The following is a 21,385-nucleotide window of genomic DNA, read 5'->3' as shown; positions in this document are numbered from 1 at the left end:
GATTGTGAAAATCACCAGACAATATTATTAATATCACATGCAAGTACAATTTTGCTAAAGATAATACAAAAACAGCTGTAACCATACATTGACAGAGAACTTCCAGGGCTATGGAAGCAATGTTGTCCATAGTTTGTCATAACCCACACAATTGAAAGTCAATAAAGCACAGGCTAACATCTTCTTTGCTGAAGAGCAAAATGCAAAACTTGAGGACTAAGATACGCTTGACCCAAGCCATGGTATGTTCAATAACTTCATATGCATGCGAAAGTTGGACAGTGAATAAAGACAATTGTAGAAGATTTGATGCTTTTGAGTTACGATGTTAGAGGAGAGTATTAAAAGCAGCAATGCGCTGCCAAAATAACCAACAGATCTGTGTTGGAAGAAGTACAGCCAGAGTGCTCCTTGGAGGCCAGGATGGCCAAACGTTCTCTCTCATACTTCGGACATATTGTTAGGAGGGACCAGTCACTCGAGAAGGATATCATGTTTGGTAAGGTGGAGGGTCAGAGAAAAAGAGGAAGACCTCCAGCGAGATGGATTGGCCAACTGGCAGCATCAGTGGGCTCAAGCATGGCAACAATTGTGAGGTTGGCCTAGGATCGGGCAGTATTTCTTTCTGTTGTGCATAGGGTCGCTATGAGTTGCTACCGACTTGATGGCATCTAACAACAACAACAAACATCTTCTGGCACAATATTTGACAATATTCTTTTGCTATTCATAATATTTTCATCTTCCAGCACTATATGTGACCATGTGCCACTGCTATCCATACGGTTTTCAATGGCTAAAGATTCAGAAGGAGTCTGCCTTTCCTTCTTTCTAATCTTGAATCTCAGCTGAAACCTGTCCACCATGGATGACCCTTCTGTTTTTAGAATACTGGTAGCAAAACATCATAGCAACACACAAACCACCACAGTGTGAGCAACTGATTGATGAATGGTGGCACTCTTCTTAGCTGGGTTCCATAATCTGTTGAAATGCCCTCACAAAACTCACATAATACTCACAGCTAAGGGGTTTGTTAGGTACGTTAATAGGTCACAATACAGGATCAGAAAATTCTCAGTTAGGAGGTGATAAATGCCCACAGGACACACCGCTCCACCATAAGTCTCAGCCTGAAGGCATTTGACTCTAGCTCTACCATCTACAAACTTAACTCCCCCTCTTAAGTGCCGGGAGGCACCCCACTCTGCAAACCAACTTGCTCTGTGGGCTGGGGATCCCACTTCACTGTCTCATGCTGTCTCTGCAGCTGCTTCTCTGCCATTCCTCCACGTCACAGCTTTCTGTCCCTGGGTATAAAAGTTTCAATGCTCACGGATGTCAGGATCCAAAGGACATCTCTCTTCTTGGCTCTTCTTCTTCGTTGGTAGTGAAGTCCCTCCTCTTGCTTCTGAGATGGTTCATTTTATACCCACGTTGAGTTTCAAGTCTTTACAAGTTCAATGAACTGTCAACATCCACAGCTGAATTGTGTCATACTATCAGAATCTTCTCCCACCTTCTCTTACTTAGACCCAGAGGGGAAAGAGCTGTTTGGTGGGAGTTACAAAGACTAAAGCTAGTAGAGACAAAGTAAATAAGTCACCACACCACAGATGCCCATATGGTGTGATAGTATTGTAACAATACCCCAACAACAAAAGAGTTTTTCCCACTAGTTAAGAAATGTGTTTTTAGAAGTTTTTTTGGAGACAGTCATGAACTGTGTCAAAAACTTGAAATGCTGACAGATCAGAAAGTACAAACCTAGAGATTTCAGGTGTGTATTTATCACTGAAGAGTGGAGGCGATTCCCAAAACTGCACTTAAAAATGACTTGGGGATGAACTCCGGGAGACATCGTAAATGTGATGATAACTGAGCAAGCGGAGAAACCATCAATTACATGATAGTTTGCGTGCCTCTGTAAACAGGTGGGGATGGTGAGAATGAAACACTGAAATGGGAACGTCCAAGAGACAGATAAGGCGTGTGAGTCAGGACTCTTAAGGGAGAAAAACACTTTTAGTGATCATCAGGGTTGTATGGATTTGGGGCAGTGCCCTGTTCTGGGGCAGGATGTTCTACAACACACACACACACACCAATTACCATGAGCCAAATCCTACCACTTATTGTGCTTTTCCTAACCTTGATGTCACTATTGTCCTGTCAAGTCCACTATGTTAAGGCGTCCTGAAGAGTCAACACTACTTTCTCCTTGATTCACTTCTGAGCCTTCTTTTCGCCTTGTTCTTATGCTCCAAAAATCCAAGTACCTTTAAGAAAAATGAAATGTTTCTGAGAAAAGACTCAAGTCCTTTTTTCAGTGTCCCAGAGAAGAATCTGTATTTAAACAACAATCTATTTTTTACCATTTTAAGAAAATAGTATATTCCTATTTATAAATAGTATTATCTCCTATACCTTTCCAAGAGCTCTCTTCCAGGAAAGGATTGATATGTGTGACTAAATTAAGTGTATGAGTACACATCCATACCGAGAAAGAAAATGCAAATAATGTATTTTCTCTCCAGCCTTCTCAGATACTCTAATCTCCTACAATGCAGAGAAAACTGGACAATGAGCAAGGAAGACCACAAAGGAGTCAATGCGTCTGAATTTGGTGTTGATGAAAAATACTGAATATACCATGAATGGCCAGAAGAACAAACAAATGTGTCTTGGAGGAAGTACAGTTATAATTCTCCTTAAAAGCAAGGGTGATGAGACTTCCTCTCACCCACTTTGGACATGCAAAAACAGAAGGACATCATACTTGTTCAAGTAGAGGGTCAGTGACAAAGAAAGACCCTCAACAAGATGGACTGGCACAGTGGATACAACAGTGGGCTCAAACACAGCAACAATTGTGAGGTAGGTACAAGGACTGGGCAGTGTTTCCTTTTATTGTGCATAGGGTCAGAACGAACTTGATTCCACCTAAGGACAACAATACAAAGATGTCCATTGTCTTTTTTTTTTTCTTTCTTCCTAATGTCAATAAAAATAAAATCTGGCTAACTTATATGTCTGTTTCCTGATTTTAAAGAAAATTTTTAGAGCAGTTGAGGACACTTGAGCCATGGACTGAGAAAGACTGTGTGGCTGTGTGCCTGCGGGCAGGAGGCAGGCTTGCAAAGTGGGCCCTCTGGACTGCAAAAAGGTTATGTTTTTTGTTTTGTATGTGTACATAAAAAACAAAAAAACAACTGATGGTGCATGCAGGGTACTGTAATCATTGCAATGAAAAGAAGTATGATTTGTTGAATGTAAAACTGATAATCTGCCCTGTAAACCTTCATTCAACTCACAATAAAAACTTAAAAGAAAAAAAACCCATCAGTTTTTAAGTTGATAATTTTGAATGGCATCTGAAATGATGCTGTAAATTTTGGCAGAAAAAAAGGTTCCCTGCCCTGCTATAGAGGGAGCTCTGGTAATATAGTGGTTATGAGTTGGTCAGCAGTTCGAAACTACCAGCTGTTGCACAGGAGAAAGATGACGGTTTCTGCTCCTGTAAAGATTTACAGCCTCAGAAACCCTATACAGGGTTGCTGAGTTGGAGCCAACTCCACGGCACACCACGACACTAACTTTATATATTTCTAAAACCCTAAACCCATATTTCAGAATGGATGTAGTACTTCATTTGTGTCCATTTAAAAAACCATTTCCCCTCAACTCAATGTTCAAAACTCAAAGCCAAAAACACAACTATTAGTAATTTATTTTGAACAACAAGTACAGCTTATACATTAGAAAACATTAAAAAGCATCTTCATAACTATTGCAGATGTTTAATCTACTCCTTCCCTCAATATATTCTACCCAAACCCAAAAGGAAATGTATACTTTTGAAACATATATATATGTATGTATTATTAGTTGATGTCATTGTAGAATTCTGAAATACTTTGGTTAATAAATAAATCTTGGATTGAATAGACAATGGAAATTGTTGCTGGGAAATGTTTGCACCTGGTTACTGAATAAAGTCAGTTTAGGCTATTTTAAAATCATTGGTTCCTTCCTAACAGTCTGATAAAAACTGGAACTGATAATCTTCACGGTAATTTCTCTAGGAGTTCTGCTAAAGAAATCATGCAAAAAGCTAAATGAACGCCAAATGGTGCTGTTAACATGGGCTACAGCTATTTAACTGTTAATCTGATAGTTTATGAATAAATGGACTAGTGGGAACGCCACCGTGCAAGCTCCCTATCTGTTTGGACTCCTCATGGGTTTCTCTGGTTACCCAGCATCACTCTGGCTGCCTTCTTCTTGTTACCAGCAGGTAAAGGTCATGAAAATGCCTAAACAAATACAAAGAGAAATAATTTGTGGATAGTCTCTTATTTTTGCTCATCGGCTCCAAAGTTTTCTCCTAATATTTGTAGCTACTAGCAGGACATTGTTATTTCTTTTTACATTTCTGCATAAAGCTTCAAGAGAACAGCTAGAATGTCAGCTGAATTCAATACTTTTTCAACTAAAGAAGACCCAAATAGCAACTGATTAAAACATTTGGGAGCCTAACTGTGCTCCATACCTTTCTCTCTGAAAAGTCTTCTAAATGAAATGAATTTTTATTGTTTTATTTACGTAGGATCCCAGGACACATGAGGTGAAGCCATAACTTTCCCCACAAATTATGCATTACACATATTGTAAAAATATTAAAAATTAAAAACTGAGTCAGGTCCATGACTACATATATCAGCATGTAGGAAATGAAAGCATTAATTGTTGTTGTTAGGTGCCATCAAGTCGGTACCGACTCATATAGCGACCCTATATACAACAGAATGAAATACTGCCTGGTCCTGGGCCAACCTAACAATTGTTGCCATGTTTGAGCCCATTGATGCTGCCACTTGGCCAATCCATCTTGTTGGGGGTCTTCCTCTTTTTTTCTGACCCTCCACCTTACCAAACATGATATCCTTCTCCAGCAACTGGTCCCTCCAGACAATATGTATGAAGTATGAGAGACAAAGTTTGGCCATCCTGGCCTCCAAGGAGCACTCTGGCTGTACTTCTTCCAACACAGATCTGTTGGTTCTTTTGGCAGCCCATGGCACTTTCAATATTCTCCGCCAACACCGTAACTCAAAAGCATCCATTCTTCCACGATCTTCCTTATTCACTATCCAGCTTTCACATACATATGAGATTACTGAAAATACCATGGTTTGCGTCAGGTGCACCTTAGTCCTCAAGCTGACATCTTTGCTCTTCAGTACTTTAAAAAGGTCTTGTGCAGCAGATTTGCCTAATGCAATACATTGTTTGATTTCTTGGCTGCTGCTTCCATGAGTGTTGAACAATGAAGTCCTTGACAACTTCTATCTTTTCTCCATTGATTAGAATTCTGTTTATTGGTCCAGTGGTGAGGATTTTTGTTTTCTTTACATTGAGGTGCAATCCATACCCAAGGCTGTGGTCTTTGATTTTCATCACTAAATATTCTAAGTCTTCACTTTCAGCAAAAAAAGGATATAGAAAACTAAAATATATATTTAGACTTTCTAAAACAATTAAGCCTGTTACTTAATAACTAAAAGCTAATAATGTATATTAGCTTCTTGGGTGGCTATTTAAATAGCTGCATTTGCGTCAAAGTTTCAGATCCTATCATACAAGATGGTATCTTTTAAAAATTCATGTGAGTACTATCCAATATGCCAATTTTCACTGCTTTTTAAAAAAAGTATTTCAGAAAACATAGTGGTAGAGAGTATGTGTCAAACTCTACTGGTTTACCATAATGGTTGTTATTGTTAAGTTCCACTGAGTCGGTTCTGACTCATAGCAACCTGTATAGGGTTTCTGAGGAGCAATTGATGACTTAGTAGAAGCAAAACCATTAAAAAAAAAAAAGTCTAGGCCACTTCAACTGTGACTTATAGTGACTTGATAGCATGTAAGACTCCTGGTATAGTGCCATAGGATCAGCACAGGGAGGAGAATCTCAAGGTCAATGGTTCAGACCCAATAGCCACTCCTTGGAAACCCTATACAGGGTGGCTATGAGTTGGAACCAATTCAACGGCACTTAATAACAGTTAGTGCTTAAACCCAGTAGGGTTTCCTAGACTGTAAATTCTTATGAGAGCAGATAGTCTTGTCTTTCTCCCTCAGAACAGCTGGTGGCTTTGAACCACTGACCTTGAGTGAGCAGCCCACAGCCTAACCCACAGTACCAGCAGGACTCCTAATCAGAAACAAAGGGAATGTAAAATATGTGCATTTTGTAGCTTGAGGAGGTGGTGCTAGAACTCGAATAAGTATCTATTTAGAAAAAATATAAAAAATAACCAGAACACAGGAAGTGGAACAAAGAAGGGATGTTAGTGCTATTGTTGGTTTATATATATGTCACTGCGTCGATTCTGACTCATAGTGACACTATAGCAGAACTGTCCCACAGGGTTTCTAAGGCTGTAATCTTTTCCCTGAGAAACAGCTGGTGGGATCAAACTGCCGTTTCAGTTAGCAGCTGAAACACTGTCCTTAATATCTTAGACATTATGCCAGCAGGGCACCTTCTAAAGCGAAAGCAGGGCCTATTTTGGGCCTAAAATATCACCATCTGTCTCTTAGCATAAATCTATGGGATAAAGTAAAAGAGAAATCAGAATGGAAGACGGTGAAAGTAAAAATCAAGGCAAATTTTCCAAGGTCATGGATGGTGCCATTTATGTCTCCTAAAAGCTCAACTGGCTCCCAAAACTCAGCAGAATGATCCCCACACACTGAATTCTAGTGAGTACCTGAAATAAAGTAGCAATACAAAATATTTGCTACATAGTACTATCAGGTATGTTTATGAATAAATAAGATGTTGTGTTAACAATGTGGACTATAAAACCACTCGTTGCTATTTAAAAAATAAAAACAAGGAAGTCACTACCATAAAAAAAATGAAATTTACTCTTTAGGCTCATTTCATTTTGATAATTAGGATAAGCCATATGGATAATCACCTGGTTAGAGCTTCAAATAAACAAAGTAGAATATTTGACAGAGGGAGAAATGTGTTTATATGCTGGGTTTCCAGAACTAAGTGTCAACCTTCTGGTGTTTTCATTTGTTCTTGATGGAATATATATACTTTCCTATTTCTGAAGGCAACAGCGTCTTAGTATTTTGCATATGAACAGCTTACAAAGCAGCAATGAAACACTGGGTAAGAACTTACGAAACACAGGGCACAAACTTTTCTGATAAACAATGAGTTGAAATAGTTCATTTCCTTTTTACTTTGTGAGAGACAACACGTGGCAAGAGGTAAACAGTGGCGCCCAGGTTCTAATCAAAAGTCTTCTAAGCGCCGAGTAGTATTAACGGAGACTTGGTAACACTAGGTTCTAAGTATCTATGCAGAGCTTCAATAATACAGCAATAACTGTCTATGGTTGATATGTTTGTTGGTTTTATTGTGTAGTTAGTTGCCTAGTGACAAACAGAAATGACTGTGAGGATGGGGCAGGACCAGGCAGTGCTTTGGTCTCCTGCTGTTTCTATGGTAACAAGGGGTCGCTATGAGTCAGAACTGGCTGGATGGCATTGAACTGCAACAACAACCATCACACTATCCTTTATTTTATTGTCTGCTGGGCAAAGTTTTAAAACATTTCCTTCCATTTGGATATCTGATAGAATTACATTTTTCATCAAGTTTAATTTTTTTTTTTTTTGATCAGACCCTTTATGTACTATAACCATGGCCTCCATCAACCAAGGCAATCATTTGTCTCTTCTTTGGTAGCATACTGAAATAAGAAGTCTTCTAAATACGGGTGAAGTTCTTCACGTGTGAAATCTTCAAGATGGATTTAATTTGTGCCACTTGATAACAACTTTTTCTGGGTTAGTAATGGTCTCTTTCCACTGGTCCGCTGCGTCAATGGTATTACTATTTTCACTTATCCAAATCTGTACAGAAACAGTACAATTATTTAACTTGACAAAATACCAACTGAACTCAAACAGAAATATTAGGAAAGATATTTCACAGGTTGATTTGCATATTTTCAATTAAACATCTTCCCATTTTCCCCGAAATTTATTGAGTTTCCATTTGAAACAACATCTATAGCCTATTTAGTCATTCAGAAGAGTAAATGATACAAGTCAATGAAAAAATTTAATGTGAGCTATTCCAAATTTATTTTCCCCATTTAGTGACTGTTATCCTTTCTTATTCAATTAATCTAGAAGCTGAGCATAAACCACCCCAAAATATTTTTGTGAATATTACTGTTTACTAAGTCTATTAAATGAGGTTGATACATACTTTTTAAATGAGGAGGATATATACTTTTTTATATATCAACCTCATTTAATATATTTACATACATATATATTTTTTTAAACCTTTTATATTAAGGAAAACTGTAATTATAATAGATATCTATACATAGTTACTGTTGATCACAGTGAATAATGTCACAGTATCTGTGGGTTAATGTGCTAGACTGCAAGGTTGGTTTCAATAGCAAGGTCAGTGGTTCAAGCTCACCAGCCACTCCTATACAGGGGTGCTATGGGTCTGAACCGACTCGATGGTCCTCAACAACAACAATCACTGATGTATGGAGTCGTGGTATGGTGCTGTATGATAAACACTGAATGGCAAGGTCAGTTTGAACCACAAGGTTGATAGTTCAAACTCATCAGCAGCTCCTCAGAAGCCCTATACAGGGTCGCTATGAGTAGGAACTGACTCAACGACACTTAACAACAACAACAACAACAACATCACTTAGGTAACTTTAGATAACAGAAGGGAATGAACTGTGGGAAACTGTAATGAGTCATACAAACAGAAGATACCACAATGGTTACATTTCATGGAGGCAAGGGGGACCCGAATTCTCATCGAGGTGGTAGCTACTTAAAAATGCTGTTACCTTGGAATTAAAATTCTCAGAGCCTAACTTCTAATTCCTTAAAACAAAAACTTTGAATCAGGTCATTGTTTTTCAAACATTTTTTCCCTTTCTTTCTTGGTCTAAAGAAGCTTTTCTTCAAATAAAATCTTATAAGAAACTGCAATCTATAATTCTGATAAAACTGGACTGCACTGGGAGAATCTGATTCCACATCTGGCCACACCATCATGGTGGCTTATAAGCTGCTGGAGCACATGACCAACAAGAACTTGTCCCAAGTTATTCGTTTAATTAAAACCTCAACAGCAACAACAACAGAACCAGAATCATCATAAAGCTAATTCTGAAAATTACCTTTCATATACATTCCCATTGATTCACATGATAGTTGAGGCTTGATGAGAAGGCCCCAGGGCTTTGGAAAGTATGATAGTTATAAAAATTGTTGAGCTCAAACTCTTTTCCAAATAAAAATAAATGAACAACAATAAAACTATGACATTTAAATGTTGTTAAGTGCCGTCGAGTCGGTTCCAACTATTAGTGACTCTGTAGAAGGTTTCAGAGGAGTAACTGGTAGGTTTGAACTATCAGCCTTGTGGTTCACAGTCCAGTGCTGATCCTATAGTGCCACACCCGAAGTTTACTTTAGGGAACACATGAAAAGGATGAGTCAGAGTTGACATTAATCTTGGAAATTTATAATATAATTTGAGGATTTCATTTAGACTGTTAATAACATCTTGCAGTCATGTGGAAGCTTCTGAACCAAAAATATAAATTTCTGGAGTTTAAATATGGTTCAAACAAATTGTGGTTAAGACAAAAGATAATAGACAGCTAAACAGATCCACTTTGGAATACAGAAAGTCATTACAGAGCAAGCAAGTATGAGGCCTGCCAAGTAAGCAAATGACATGTCTTATGTAAATTTCTAAGAATTTTTAAATAATCATTCAGCACCAGTATTGAATATCTAAATAATATCACAGTCACTGCTAAAATTGATTTTTTTCTAGGAATTGAAACCTATTATAATTGTCTTGGAGTCTTGGTTTGGCACTGTAGGATAAGCACCAGACTTCCAGGTCGGTTTGAACCACAAGGTTGGTGGTTCAAACCTACTAGCTGCCTCTCGGAAACCAACAGCACTTAACAATGACAACAACATAATCCATTTAATAGCAAATGAACCAACAGTGATCAAGATAAACATAAATTTGATTTAAATAATGCTTCTTCCTTTATAAGGATCTAGTCAATGGTACTGAAAAATCACTGTACTGGCAGTTTTTAAAGTTGAAAAGTTTAGAAATAGACATATTTTAAGACAGAAAACCTGAATGCTCAGAATTTCCAGCTTTTTGTATTGAAGCAAAAAATCTAGCAAGTTTTTTTGGTCACATTAAATTTTAACCTATGATGCTCAGAATTTTCTTCTCTTCAACTTTAATTTCATCCTACATCTCCTGTGTTAACAATCTGATTAAATGGTCCCAGAAAAATGCAAGGTAGGTAAAATCATGATAAAAATTCACTACTAACCTGGCCCACAAAGTGTTTTCTTCTCACAGAACTTCGGCTATAAAGTTTAATAAGAAAAATAATTTCTTTTTCTGTCTGTATCAGTGGAAAAATCATAGTCTCTCCCCACTTTACTTGTCCATTGGAAGCCTTCAGCAAGCGTGTCTTCTTCTTATAAATCAAATCTCCTGAGCTAAACATTGCAACCTTCACAAAAAAGCCTAAAAAACAAGAACATTGTGACATATAAAATGTTACTTAAGATACAAGATGAAAGAGGGAGCAGCTGAGGACTCTAGATTCATGGGAAGAGAGGGCCTAAGAGATGGCGGCCAGGAGGCAGGCTTGCAGAATGTGCCCCTTGGTGGTGTAAATTATTATATATGCCTTAAGTGTTTAAAAAAAAAATAAAGAGCTAAAGTGAATAGAGAGAAATACTGTTAACTGATGGTACATGGAAGGGATTATAATCATTGTACTGAAACAAGATGTATGATGTGTTGAATGATGTGCCCTGTAGACTTTCACTCAATCCACAATAAAAACCTTAAAAAAAAAAAAAAAAAAGTATTTAAATTACAGTAGAATAGGCCTAAAAAAAAAAGAAAAGAAAGAATCAGTGATTAAAAAGGAAGAATCTCAACAAAATTCAGTGACAAGAGCCTACTACGGTCTCATGCATAGCAGGATCATGAGAATGACTCTGAATTTGACAGTGTTTCATTCTATTGTAGGTACAGTCGCTATAAGTCAGAACCAACTCTATAGTATTTTAAAACAATATTTTTTTATATTGTTTTAGTGTTTACTTTGTGGTTATCAGTATTATTTTAATGCATAAAATTTTATTTTGGATTAATAACAATTCTATAGAAATATTTTCCCTTAAACATACATTTTTTTCATGTAGTTGACTTTTAAATAAAAAAGGAAAACAAGATATAATAAAAATAATACATGTATGCTGTCTTCTATAAAAAAAAATAAGAAGAAAAAAAAGACACAAATAAAGGTATATAGCTATATTATGTTTAGTCCTGGTGTGGCGCTGTGGAATAAGGCACTGGACCACAAGGTTGGTTTGAACTGCAAGATCAAATTTACTAACTGGTTCAAATTCACCAGCCACTCCTTGGAAACCCTATCAGGGTCGCTATGAGTCGGAACCAACTCGAAGACAATTAACAACAACAACAACAGTCCTGTATTTAACTTCTTGAGGAACCCCGATGTATTGTCCATACCTGTACAATTTTACAATTCCACCGTCAATGAGTAAGTGTTCCAATTTCTCTACATTGTTGTTACTTTCTGTTTTCTTTTTGGTTTTGATTTGTGTCCAGTAGCTTAGTGTTTAAGTTCTTGACTGTTAACCAAAAGCTTGGCAGTTTGAACCCACCATGGGGGAAACTTGTGGCAGTCTGCTTTTGTAAAGACCTGCAGCCTTGGGAACCCTGTGGGGGTAGATCTTCTCTGTCCTCTTGGATGCTAGAGTCAGAATCGGCTTGGTGGCCATGGGTTGGGTTTTTAGGTTTAATGACTACTGAGGCTGGGCATCTTTTCATGTGCTTTATTGGCCATTTGTTTGTCTTCTTCAGTGGGATGTCTAGTCAAGCCCTTAGCCCATTTCATCAATGGGTTGTTTCTTCCTTGAGACACTGCCAGACCAACCCAACTGTACAAAATGTGCAATCCCAAATACTTGGGAGAACAAGGTCCCACTGCTTACCTCGGCCCCAGCCAGCCACTCTACTGGCGAATGAGATTCTCCTTGGAAAGACCAGCAGCTTGTTCCTTCATCAAGCACTCTTCCTTATTGATTTAAGTACACAAACCCCAGTTAGAGAGGGCCAAAATACTTGGCCCCAATTGCTCTTTCCAAGGCAGTAGTTGTTTTATTGGAGGAAGATCTCTAGAACTTCTTAATCTGCCACTTTACATAACTAGATTTGTGCTTTGAAAAGTTCTAAATTCTGCAGGAAATTCTCACACCAGTCCTTCTCTTTGGGCCCTCATTGTTTGCTTTAACCACACGCATGAATCCCAGGTGACGGAGGGCGATCACAGCCTTCGGGTGTTGCTTGCTACTTCCCACCCAGTCCTGAGGAGTATGGAGGCTGGCTAAACCAGAGGATGGAGCCTCCTCAGTCCTTCCTGTTGCCCCTAGACAGAGATGAAATCACACACAATGGCCTGCCAGCAAAAGGTGTCTGTTTACAGCCTCTGTTCTGCCAGGAGGTGGGGAGAAGAAAGAATCTCCGTGGTAGAGAGGACAGTTTTCCTACCATTTGTCAGCTGGCTGTTTCTTGATTCCTTTAGGTGCTGTAATGCTTTAACTGGTCTCCAGAGTTCTGAAACCATTGGATCTACATCTTTTAGTCTGTTTGTTTTTGTGTAGGGGTATTGGGGCATGCAGCTACCAGCTTGCCACCAGCCTGCCTCCAACAGATGAACTTTCTATTTGAAAAAACACCGAAAGAACTATTTTTGTCCAATTAACTATTTCTTGCCTTAAATGTATTTCGTCTAATATAAAACTGCCACAACTGCTTTTCTTTGTTAGCAGAGGCGGAATATATATCAGAGCAGCACTTTATTTTCAACACATGCCATTTTACTATAAACATTTGTGTAATGACTAACTGTCACTACAATCCATTATCTCCACCTTTATGAAAGAAACCCTGATTTAACTCTGGGCAGGAACGTGCCCTGCTAAAGCAGAGATCCAGTAATAAAGAGCAAGACAACATGTGACTAAGTCAGGAGATAAACGGAACACACAGCCAGGTTGTTGTTGTTAGGTGCCATCAAGTCAGTACTGACTCATAACAGCCTTATGCACAACAGAACGAAACACTGCCCAGTTCTGTGCCAACCTCACGATTGTTGCTACATTTCAGCTCATTGCTGCTGCCACTGTGCCAATCCATCTTATTGGGGGTTTTCCTCATTTTCTCTGGCCTTCCACCTTACCGAGCATGATATCCTTCTCCAAAGACTGGTCCCTCCTGATAATATGTACAAAGTATGAGATGAAGTCTGGCCATCTTGGCTTCTAAGAAACATTCCGTCTATACTTCTTCCAACACAGATTTATTTATTCTTCTGACAGTCCATGGTACTTTAAATATTCTCCTCCAACACCATAACTCAAATGCACTGATCTTCTATGGTCATCTTTATTCATTGTCCAACTTTTGCATACACATGAGATTATTAAAAATACCATGGCTTGGGTCATGAGCACCTTAGGCCTCAAACTGTTATCTTTGCTCTTTAAAGTGCTAGATAGTGTAGTATATCTGAATTCCTAGTACAAGATGTTGTTATGTGCCATTGAGTCAGTTCTAACTCATAGTGACCCAGGTTAGGGTTTCCAAGAAGTGGCTGGTAGGTTTGAACTGTTGACCTTTTGGCTAGCAGTTCCAATGCTTCTCCTATGGTGCCACACCAGAGCTCCAGTACTAGATTTAGGGGCACAAATCAGCAGAGAAGATTGTAAGAAAGCTCTTGCAAGGACTGTACTGCTGCTGTTTGCCATGGAGTTGGTTTTGGATCACAGCCACCCTGTATAGTTTCCAAGGTTTTAAATCAGGGTGGGAAACATCTGGCCCACGAGACACACAAGGCTAGCGAAATTATTTGGTCTGCTCCTGCCAAGGCAACCGTCGTTCCAGCCATCATGTTGTTTGTTGTTAAGTGCCTTCAACTCAATCCCAACTCACAGCAACCCTGTCTAGGGTTTCCAAGGGATGGCTGATGAGCTTGACGGCCAACCCTGAGGTTCAAATTGACCTTGCAGTGCAGTGCATTCATCCACAGTACCACACCAGGACTTAGGGGTTAGTTAATTAAATGTTTGACCAAATATAGCAGGCTATTTTTTTTTTAAAAAACTGTTTTATTGTGAATTATGTGATAGCTTTACATTCATCCTATCGTATATCATTTCATTTCCATGGTTACAATTCCCTCCATGCATTATTAACCAACCAAAGGGTATACCCTGCAAGCCTGCCCCCCAGTCATCAGCACACAGCCCCTCTCCCTCTCTAAGTCTAGAGTCCCCAGCCGCTCCATCTCTCCACATCATCGTCTCTGCCTCCATCTCTGATGTCACTATTTCTCTGGGTATGGTCCCGCTCTCCACTCTTCTCCCTTGATGGTCCCAGGGACCTCCACTCCTGGACTGCAAAGTCAACCACATCCTCCCTTTTGCTACACAACATCTACCTTTACAATTCCAACCCTCACAGTCAGTCCTGATAGAAATTATTCACTATTGTATCACAAGAGACCTATCCCCATCTCCTTTCATCAGTCCCGCCTAGACAGACTGGATACTACTCAGTGGAGAGTCTACCTTCCTCCATGATCTCTGGATCTAGGCTCCCTCTTGAAAGCCTGTAAGCCAGTCACTTCCTGCTTTTGTGGTGGTGGTTGTAGCTGTGTGCTGTGGAGTCGGTTCTGACTCATAGTGGCCCTGTACAAGGTTTCCAAGGCTGTAAATATTTACGGAAGCAGAACACCTCATCTTTCTCCCATGAAACAGCTGGTAGTTTTGAACTGTTGACCTTGTGGTTCGTAGCCCGATTCGTAACCACTAGCTGTAGTCCCAGCCCCACCCCCACCCCATTTTGGGTAGCCAATGTCCAAGTTGAGCAGGCTAATTTTTTAAATTGATAATTTTGTATGGTCCACGAATGGTACTATATATTTTGGCAGAATAAAGTTCCCCACCGTACCACTGGATAAGCATTTGATCTCAAGGTCGGTTTGAACCACAAGGTCAGTGATTCAAACTCACCAGCTGCTCCTTGGAAATCCTACACACAATTGCTAAGAGTCAGAATCAACTGGATGGCATTAAATAATGGACCATGTGAACATCAAACTCTGAGACCAGAAGAACTAGACCGTGTCCGGCTACCACTACCAACTGCTGTAAAAGGGATTACATTAGATGGCCGCGGATACAGTGGAAGCAAATGTGGAACAAAACTAACAATGAATAATAATAATAAAAGACTGGGTTTACTGGTCAGAAAGAGACGGGAAGAACCTGACACTATGGCCCATGGCCACCCTTCAGGTCTGGAAAGGAACTCAACCCAACCTCATGGCCTAATTTTTTGCCCAGCAGTTAGACACTAGGTTTAACAGGGGAGAGAGGGACAACAACACTAGTAAGGTGTCCTCACCATGGAATGGTCAATCATTCAAAATCCAAACGGCAACATGTACCTAAGGTCAAAAGTTGAGAAGGGATAAGAAGGTGGGTGGAAGGGAAAGAAGAAGCACAGAAAGGAAGAGGGGTAACTGGTATTACATGGAGGGGAAAGCAATCATTGACATGAAATGAAGTGTATGATTTGTTGAATGTAAAGTTGATGATCTTGTCTGTAAACCTTCACTCAACTCACAATAAAATGTTAAAAACACACACACACAAACATCTTTATGGGAGCAGAAAGCCTTTCTCCTGAGGAGGGGCTGGGAAATTCGAACTGCTGACCTTGTAGTTTAGCACACCAATGCATAAGCCACCACGTTCCCATGGCTCTTGAGGTAGGATTAAAAAGCTAGTAAAATAATAAATATTAAGGTTAGATTTCATCCTAACCCATGCCACTTTTAAAAGTCTTTTTTCCATGCACAGATCCATGAACTGTCAGAAGAACAAACCAATCTGTGTTGGAAGAAGTACAACCAAAATGCTCCTTAGAAGCCAGGATGGCCAGACTTTGTCTCTTATACCTCAGACATATTCAGGAGGGACTAATCCCCAGAGAAGGACATCATGCTTGATAAAGTGGAGGGTGAGCAAAAAGGAGACCCCCAATGATATGTATTGGTACAGTGGCAGCGACAATGGGCTCAAGCGTAGCAGTGATTGTGAGGATGGTGAAGGACCAGGCGGTGTTTCATTCTGTTGTTCAGAGGGTCACTATGGGTCAGAACCGACTCGATGGCACCTAACAACAACAACTCTTTCTCATTATTGTAGCTCTCCTTATTAGCATGCAAACAGCTTTTCTTGTTTTTATTTTGTCCTTACTATGACTTTCCCTAAAGCTTATGTTCAGGATTCTGCCTTCTTAGAAAACACATCTTCTGGTATCCCCACCTTAATGATCACCTGTATGTGATTACATCCAAATATTCATGCCAACACTTAGCATTCCAGACACTTCCATATGGAAATCCCACTACCACCACCACAATGTAGCCATATTAAGCTCTCTCTCACTAGGCTTCAATCAGAGTAGACACTAGGGTCTGTCTTCCTCCCCAAACCCAGGTATGGCCTCCTAGTACTGAGGTTACAATGGTAAGCAAAGGTAGTGATAAATGTATAACTGAATGGATGGTGAGCCTAGGTGGTGGTTGGTGGTTATGTGCCGTGGAGTCTGTTCCGACCCATAGCAACCCTGTACAGGGTTTCTGAGGCTGTAAATCTTTACGGGAACAGAAAGTCTCATCTTTCTCTCGCAGAACAGCTGGTAGTTTCGAACGGATGACCTTGCGGTTCGCAGCCCGATTCGTAACCACTACGCTACCAGAGCTCGTTGGATGGTGAGCCTAGCTAGGGGGAAAATAGCATAGACATGGAAAAAGAATGACAAACCTCAGGGATTGATTAAATATGGTAAATAAAGGCAAGGGAATAGTCAAATCCAGTTCAGCAAAGAATACAGTGGACCATAGAGTAAGGCTAGTAGGACTTCAGGAATGTCTCCTCCACCAATGGATGGAAGAATGGATCAACTACCATTCTTTGATAGTTTGGGTTATTGCTTTATTTTAAAGAAAATCTCTAATTTTTAGAACAACTATCCAAGGACCTCTGTTGCTGTTGTTATGTGCCATGGAGTCAGTTCTGACTCATAGTGACCCTGTACAGGGTTTTCCGAGGCTGTAAATCTTTACGGGAGCAGAAAGCCTCATCTTTCTCTTGCAGAATAGCTGGTAGTTTAGAACTGCTGACCTTGCGGTTCGTAGTCTGACTCGTAACCACTATGCTACCAGAGTTCCTTATCCAAGGACCTCTAGAGAGAGGATAAATGGTCTAGATATACAAACCTGTCAGTCCTCTGGATACTTAGCATCTATGAACTGAGCTACTAATAAGGACTTTGATCAGATGTAGAGTTGTCCTGCTGTGGCACTGTAGAATAAGCACTGGACTGCAAGGTTGGTTTGAACCTCAAGGTCAGAAGTGCAAACTCACCAGCCACTCCTCGGAAACCCTATACTATGAAACGGAACCAACTCCACGGCACTTAGCAACAACAACAATCAGACAAAGGGTGATCACAATTGGATAAGGATCCAGAAACCAGTGAGTAAAGTCAGGCACATTGGCTAAAATTTAAAGTCCAGTATGGTAATTTTCAATTAAAAGGGCAATCTTTATACTAAAAGCTACTATGATTTTAATCCCCATTGTACAAACTGCAGGGGGAAAAAAAATACTTTTTTATCATTTTTATCCACCCAAGTTATCTTTTACTAATACTTTTTGTGGCGTTCTGGTGTGGCGCTGTAGGATAAGCACTGGACTAACAGCAAGGCTGGCGGTTCAAACCCACCAGCTGCTCCTTGGAAACCCTCTAATGGCTGATACGAGTCGGATGCAGCTCGATGATGCTTCACAACAACAATACTTGTTGAAGATTCCATTCTGAACCACTGGTATACTTACTCAAAGTCAAAGGCGTTGATGAGCTAGGAAGGTACTGTGCTTCAAGGATTTGTAGCTGAATTCTGCTATTTATGGCTTGAAAACAAGTTCCCAGTTCAAGCTCTGCATGGCAAACCTGCATATCAAAAAGTGTCACTAGTAAGTATCAATCAAGTTTGCGGGGATTTCAAAAATTCAAAGATTAGAAATTTTAAAAGCATTACTAAATCTTTTTTCCCCCCTCAAATTCTATTTTATCTAATACAAAATTGCCATCTGTGCTTTTACTTGCTAGCCTTTGCCAACAAAGCTTTAGTCATAAATGAAGGTTAATAAGATAAATCTCATGGATTCTAAAAATACAAATTACGCCTACATACTGAGCCTTCAAATTCAGTGAGGGAAGGAAGCAACTCAAAAAAAAAAACAAAGTTCCTAAGCAGTATTTGTGAAGAAAATGTCTGTGAAGTAAACATGAAAGTGGCAGATTATTTAAATAAATTATAGCAGGTTATTTATTCAAAAGACTTAACTGTAGTCATTGAAACTGTTTTTTAATCATATAAAATCAAAATATAAACATGTTCTATTTGAGAATCATCATCCGCTTTCTAATTACAGAAATCAGAGTTGCTGCCAATTGCCATTGAGTTGACTCAGGTTGACCCTGCGAATAACAGAACAAAACAAAAGGTTACCACAAGGAGCCCATCCGTGAGCTAAGAGCCGGATTACTATGCTGAGTGGAAAAGCAAATATAAAAAAGAAAGAAAGGAAGTTGGCAAGAAGGAAGCTAGTGTAAGTATGAGGTGGCCATGGCAAATAAGGTAAAGGTCAAACAAAACCTGAGGCACCCAATAAAATCAAGGAAAGCTAGAGAGGGAATCAGCTACCCACCACAGATTCCAGCCTCGAAAACTCTACGGTGCAGTTCTACTGTGCCATAGAGGGTCTCTGAATCAGAACAGAAAAAAGTACACAACACAGAGGTGCCAACTGGTAATGTGCTTAACTGCTAACCAAAAGGGTGGAGGTTTGAAACTGCCTCAGAGGAAAGTCCTGGAGATGAACTTCTGAAAAAATCAGCCAAACGGTTCTACTCAGACACACCATGAGTTATAGTCCATGTGATGACATCTGGTTTTAGACAGGGGAAAAAATATGAAAACTTACTCTTCTGTACTGCTGATACATATAAAAAGCAAGCTGGTAATTTGTCTGTGATATTCAACCCCGGCCAGCCTATTATGGGATTCCAATTTTCTTGGTGTGAAAGATGAAAAGAGAGACACATAAAGTTGTCCAAACACAGTAATATTGCTGTTGACATGTTGGAACTAACAAGGATAGGCATAAAGCAACAACATAGTGTGACAGACCTCACCAGGGCTCCACACAAGCAGACACAGAAGTCTCTGCTCATCTGCCTGAAAGCTGTTATCCTTCAGTGTGCCCTAAGAACCAATTCCTGGTTCATGAAGAAAACACCAAACAAGCACATGCCACTGACTGAAATTAGACGTTTTCATAAAACAGTCTCCTTGTGTAAAAGGAGTCATGCCTTAAGAAACCAAGTCAGATTGTTTCCACTTAAAAATTCAACTTTTGAGGCTGAAGTAAGATGAAAATCTAAAATAATACAAAACTGTTTATTTTGGCAACAAATGCTAAATTATATAAATAAATGAATCTGCTGCTTTCGCTTTTTTTTTTTTAAGTTTTTATTATGAATTATGTGGGTTTACATAGGAGAACAGCAGTTTTACATTCATCGTATTGTATTTCATTTCATTACAATGATTACAATCCCCTCCATGTATCATCAAATAACCAAAGGGTGCGCCACACAGGCCCGCCCTCCGGCTGCCAACACACAGCCCCTCTCCCTTCCTGAGTTCAGTGTCCCCAGTCCCTCCATCTGTCCACGTCATCATCTGTCTCCATCCCTGGCATCACTGCCTCTCAGGGTAGGGTCCCACTCTCCACTCTTCTCACTTGATAGTCACAGGGACCTCTGTTCCTGGGTTGCAAAATCACTCACTCTCCTCCTTTTGTCAAAAAACATTTACCTCTAAATTTCCTACCCTCACAGTCAGTCCTGATGGCAATTATTCACTATTGTACCACAAGAGTCTTATCCCCATTTCCTTTTGCCAGCCTGGTCCCAACAGACTGGAAATCATTCAGTGGAGATTCTACCTACCCAGCCCCATCTAGAACTAGGCTCACTCTTGAAAGCTTGTAAGATAGTCACTTCTTGCCTTTATACCCATTTTGGGTAGTCAATGTCTTAGTTGCCCATCCCTGTCCACCCTGTGTACTGAGGGGGTGGGAGTGAACATCGCTGTAAAGATTTGTTCCCTTTTTTGAGCTGCTACATCCATAAGTATAGGTAAAGTTCATCAAATTGTAGCAGGTTATTTATTTATTTCCGCCCCCCCCCCCCTTTCTTTCTTCTTCTAGTCGAGTTCTGATCACCCAGCCATCGAAGCCAGGTCAAGTGGGTACTATCTGCAAGTGTGGGTGTTCTTGTGCATCTCCTCTCACTTCATTTCAGCTGGACACTTCACTCTCCGCTCTAGTCCTCTGTGGTCATGCCACTGCCTCTGGGCCCAGGAGACCCTGGGTCTTGCTGTAACTGCTGGCCAACCAGGTCTCCACCCGGGTTCACAGGAGTCTATTGAATGTGGTCGGACTTAGCTCCCAACTTCATTGCTGTTTTATCCCCCCTCTTCCCCTTATCGGTTTCCAACGTGGTCACCAGCCAGACCACATGCCTGCTCATGTATTCCCCTTGAGCCTTAGTCTTGGAAGTCTTAATCTTGCTCTGAGGGGACCTGACCACTTGCCTTGATGGCTCCTGGGCGAACAGCTTAGTTGTACTTATAGTAGTCAATCAGACTGCTGTTATTGTTTCTGATTTTTCCTGTCGGTCTTTCTTTCATGAAGTATCTTCTGCTTTTCTAGCCACTCCAGGCTGATCTACTCATCCCTTCCAATGGAAATTTCCCACCTCAGACAATTCTGGATGGGGTACTGGATTCCACCTATGGTCTTATGCAATGCAAAGGCTCCATAGGAAGCCTCTTTTCACTGTTTCTAATTGTTGGAAATGCTGTGTTAATGTATTAATTTTAGCTCTTTCTTCTTTTGGGATGTGCACATTTATCGCAATAAATTGTCCTCTCGGCACTGCTTTCGCTGTGTCCCAAAGATGGGACACAGTATGTTGTGTTTTCATTCTCATTTGTTTCTAGGAACTTTGTGAATTCAC

General features: G+C 40.0%; 1 protein-coding gene across 2 annotated transcripts in view; it reads right to left on the bottom strand.

Annotated features, from left to right (window-relative positions):
- Nucleotides 1-7,830: 7,830 nt before the first annotated feature.
- Nucleotides 7,831-21,385, bottom strand: part of TC2N (tandem C2 domains, nuclear) — a 42,918-nt gene continuing 29,363 nt past the window's right edge. For both annotated transcript variants that reach the window (XM_006839568.1, XM_006839569.1), the window contains 3 exons: nt 18,133-18,247; nt 10,446-10,645; nt 7,831-7,941 (listed from right to left, as the gene is read on the bottom strand). In XM_006839568.1, the coding sequence (XP_006839631.1) occupies nt 7,831-7,941; nt 10,446-10,645; nt 18,133-18,247 (426 nt within the window). The remainder of the gene's footprint in view (nt 7,942-10,445; nt 10,646-18,132; nt 18,248-21,385) is intronic.

This window comes from Chrysochloris asiatica, unplaced genomic scaffold (assembly GCF_000296735.1).
Source record: "Chrysochloris asiatica unplaced genomic scaffold, ChrAsi1.0 scaffold00025, whole genome shotgun sequence".
NCBI classification, from domain to species: Eukaryota; Metazoa; Chordata; class Mammalia; order Afrosoricida; family Chrysochloridae; genus Chrysochloris; species Chrysochloris asiatica.
Note: the sequence above shows the minus strand (reverse complement) of the source record. Positions and strands in the feature narration are given on the sequence as shown.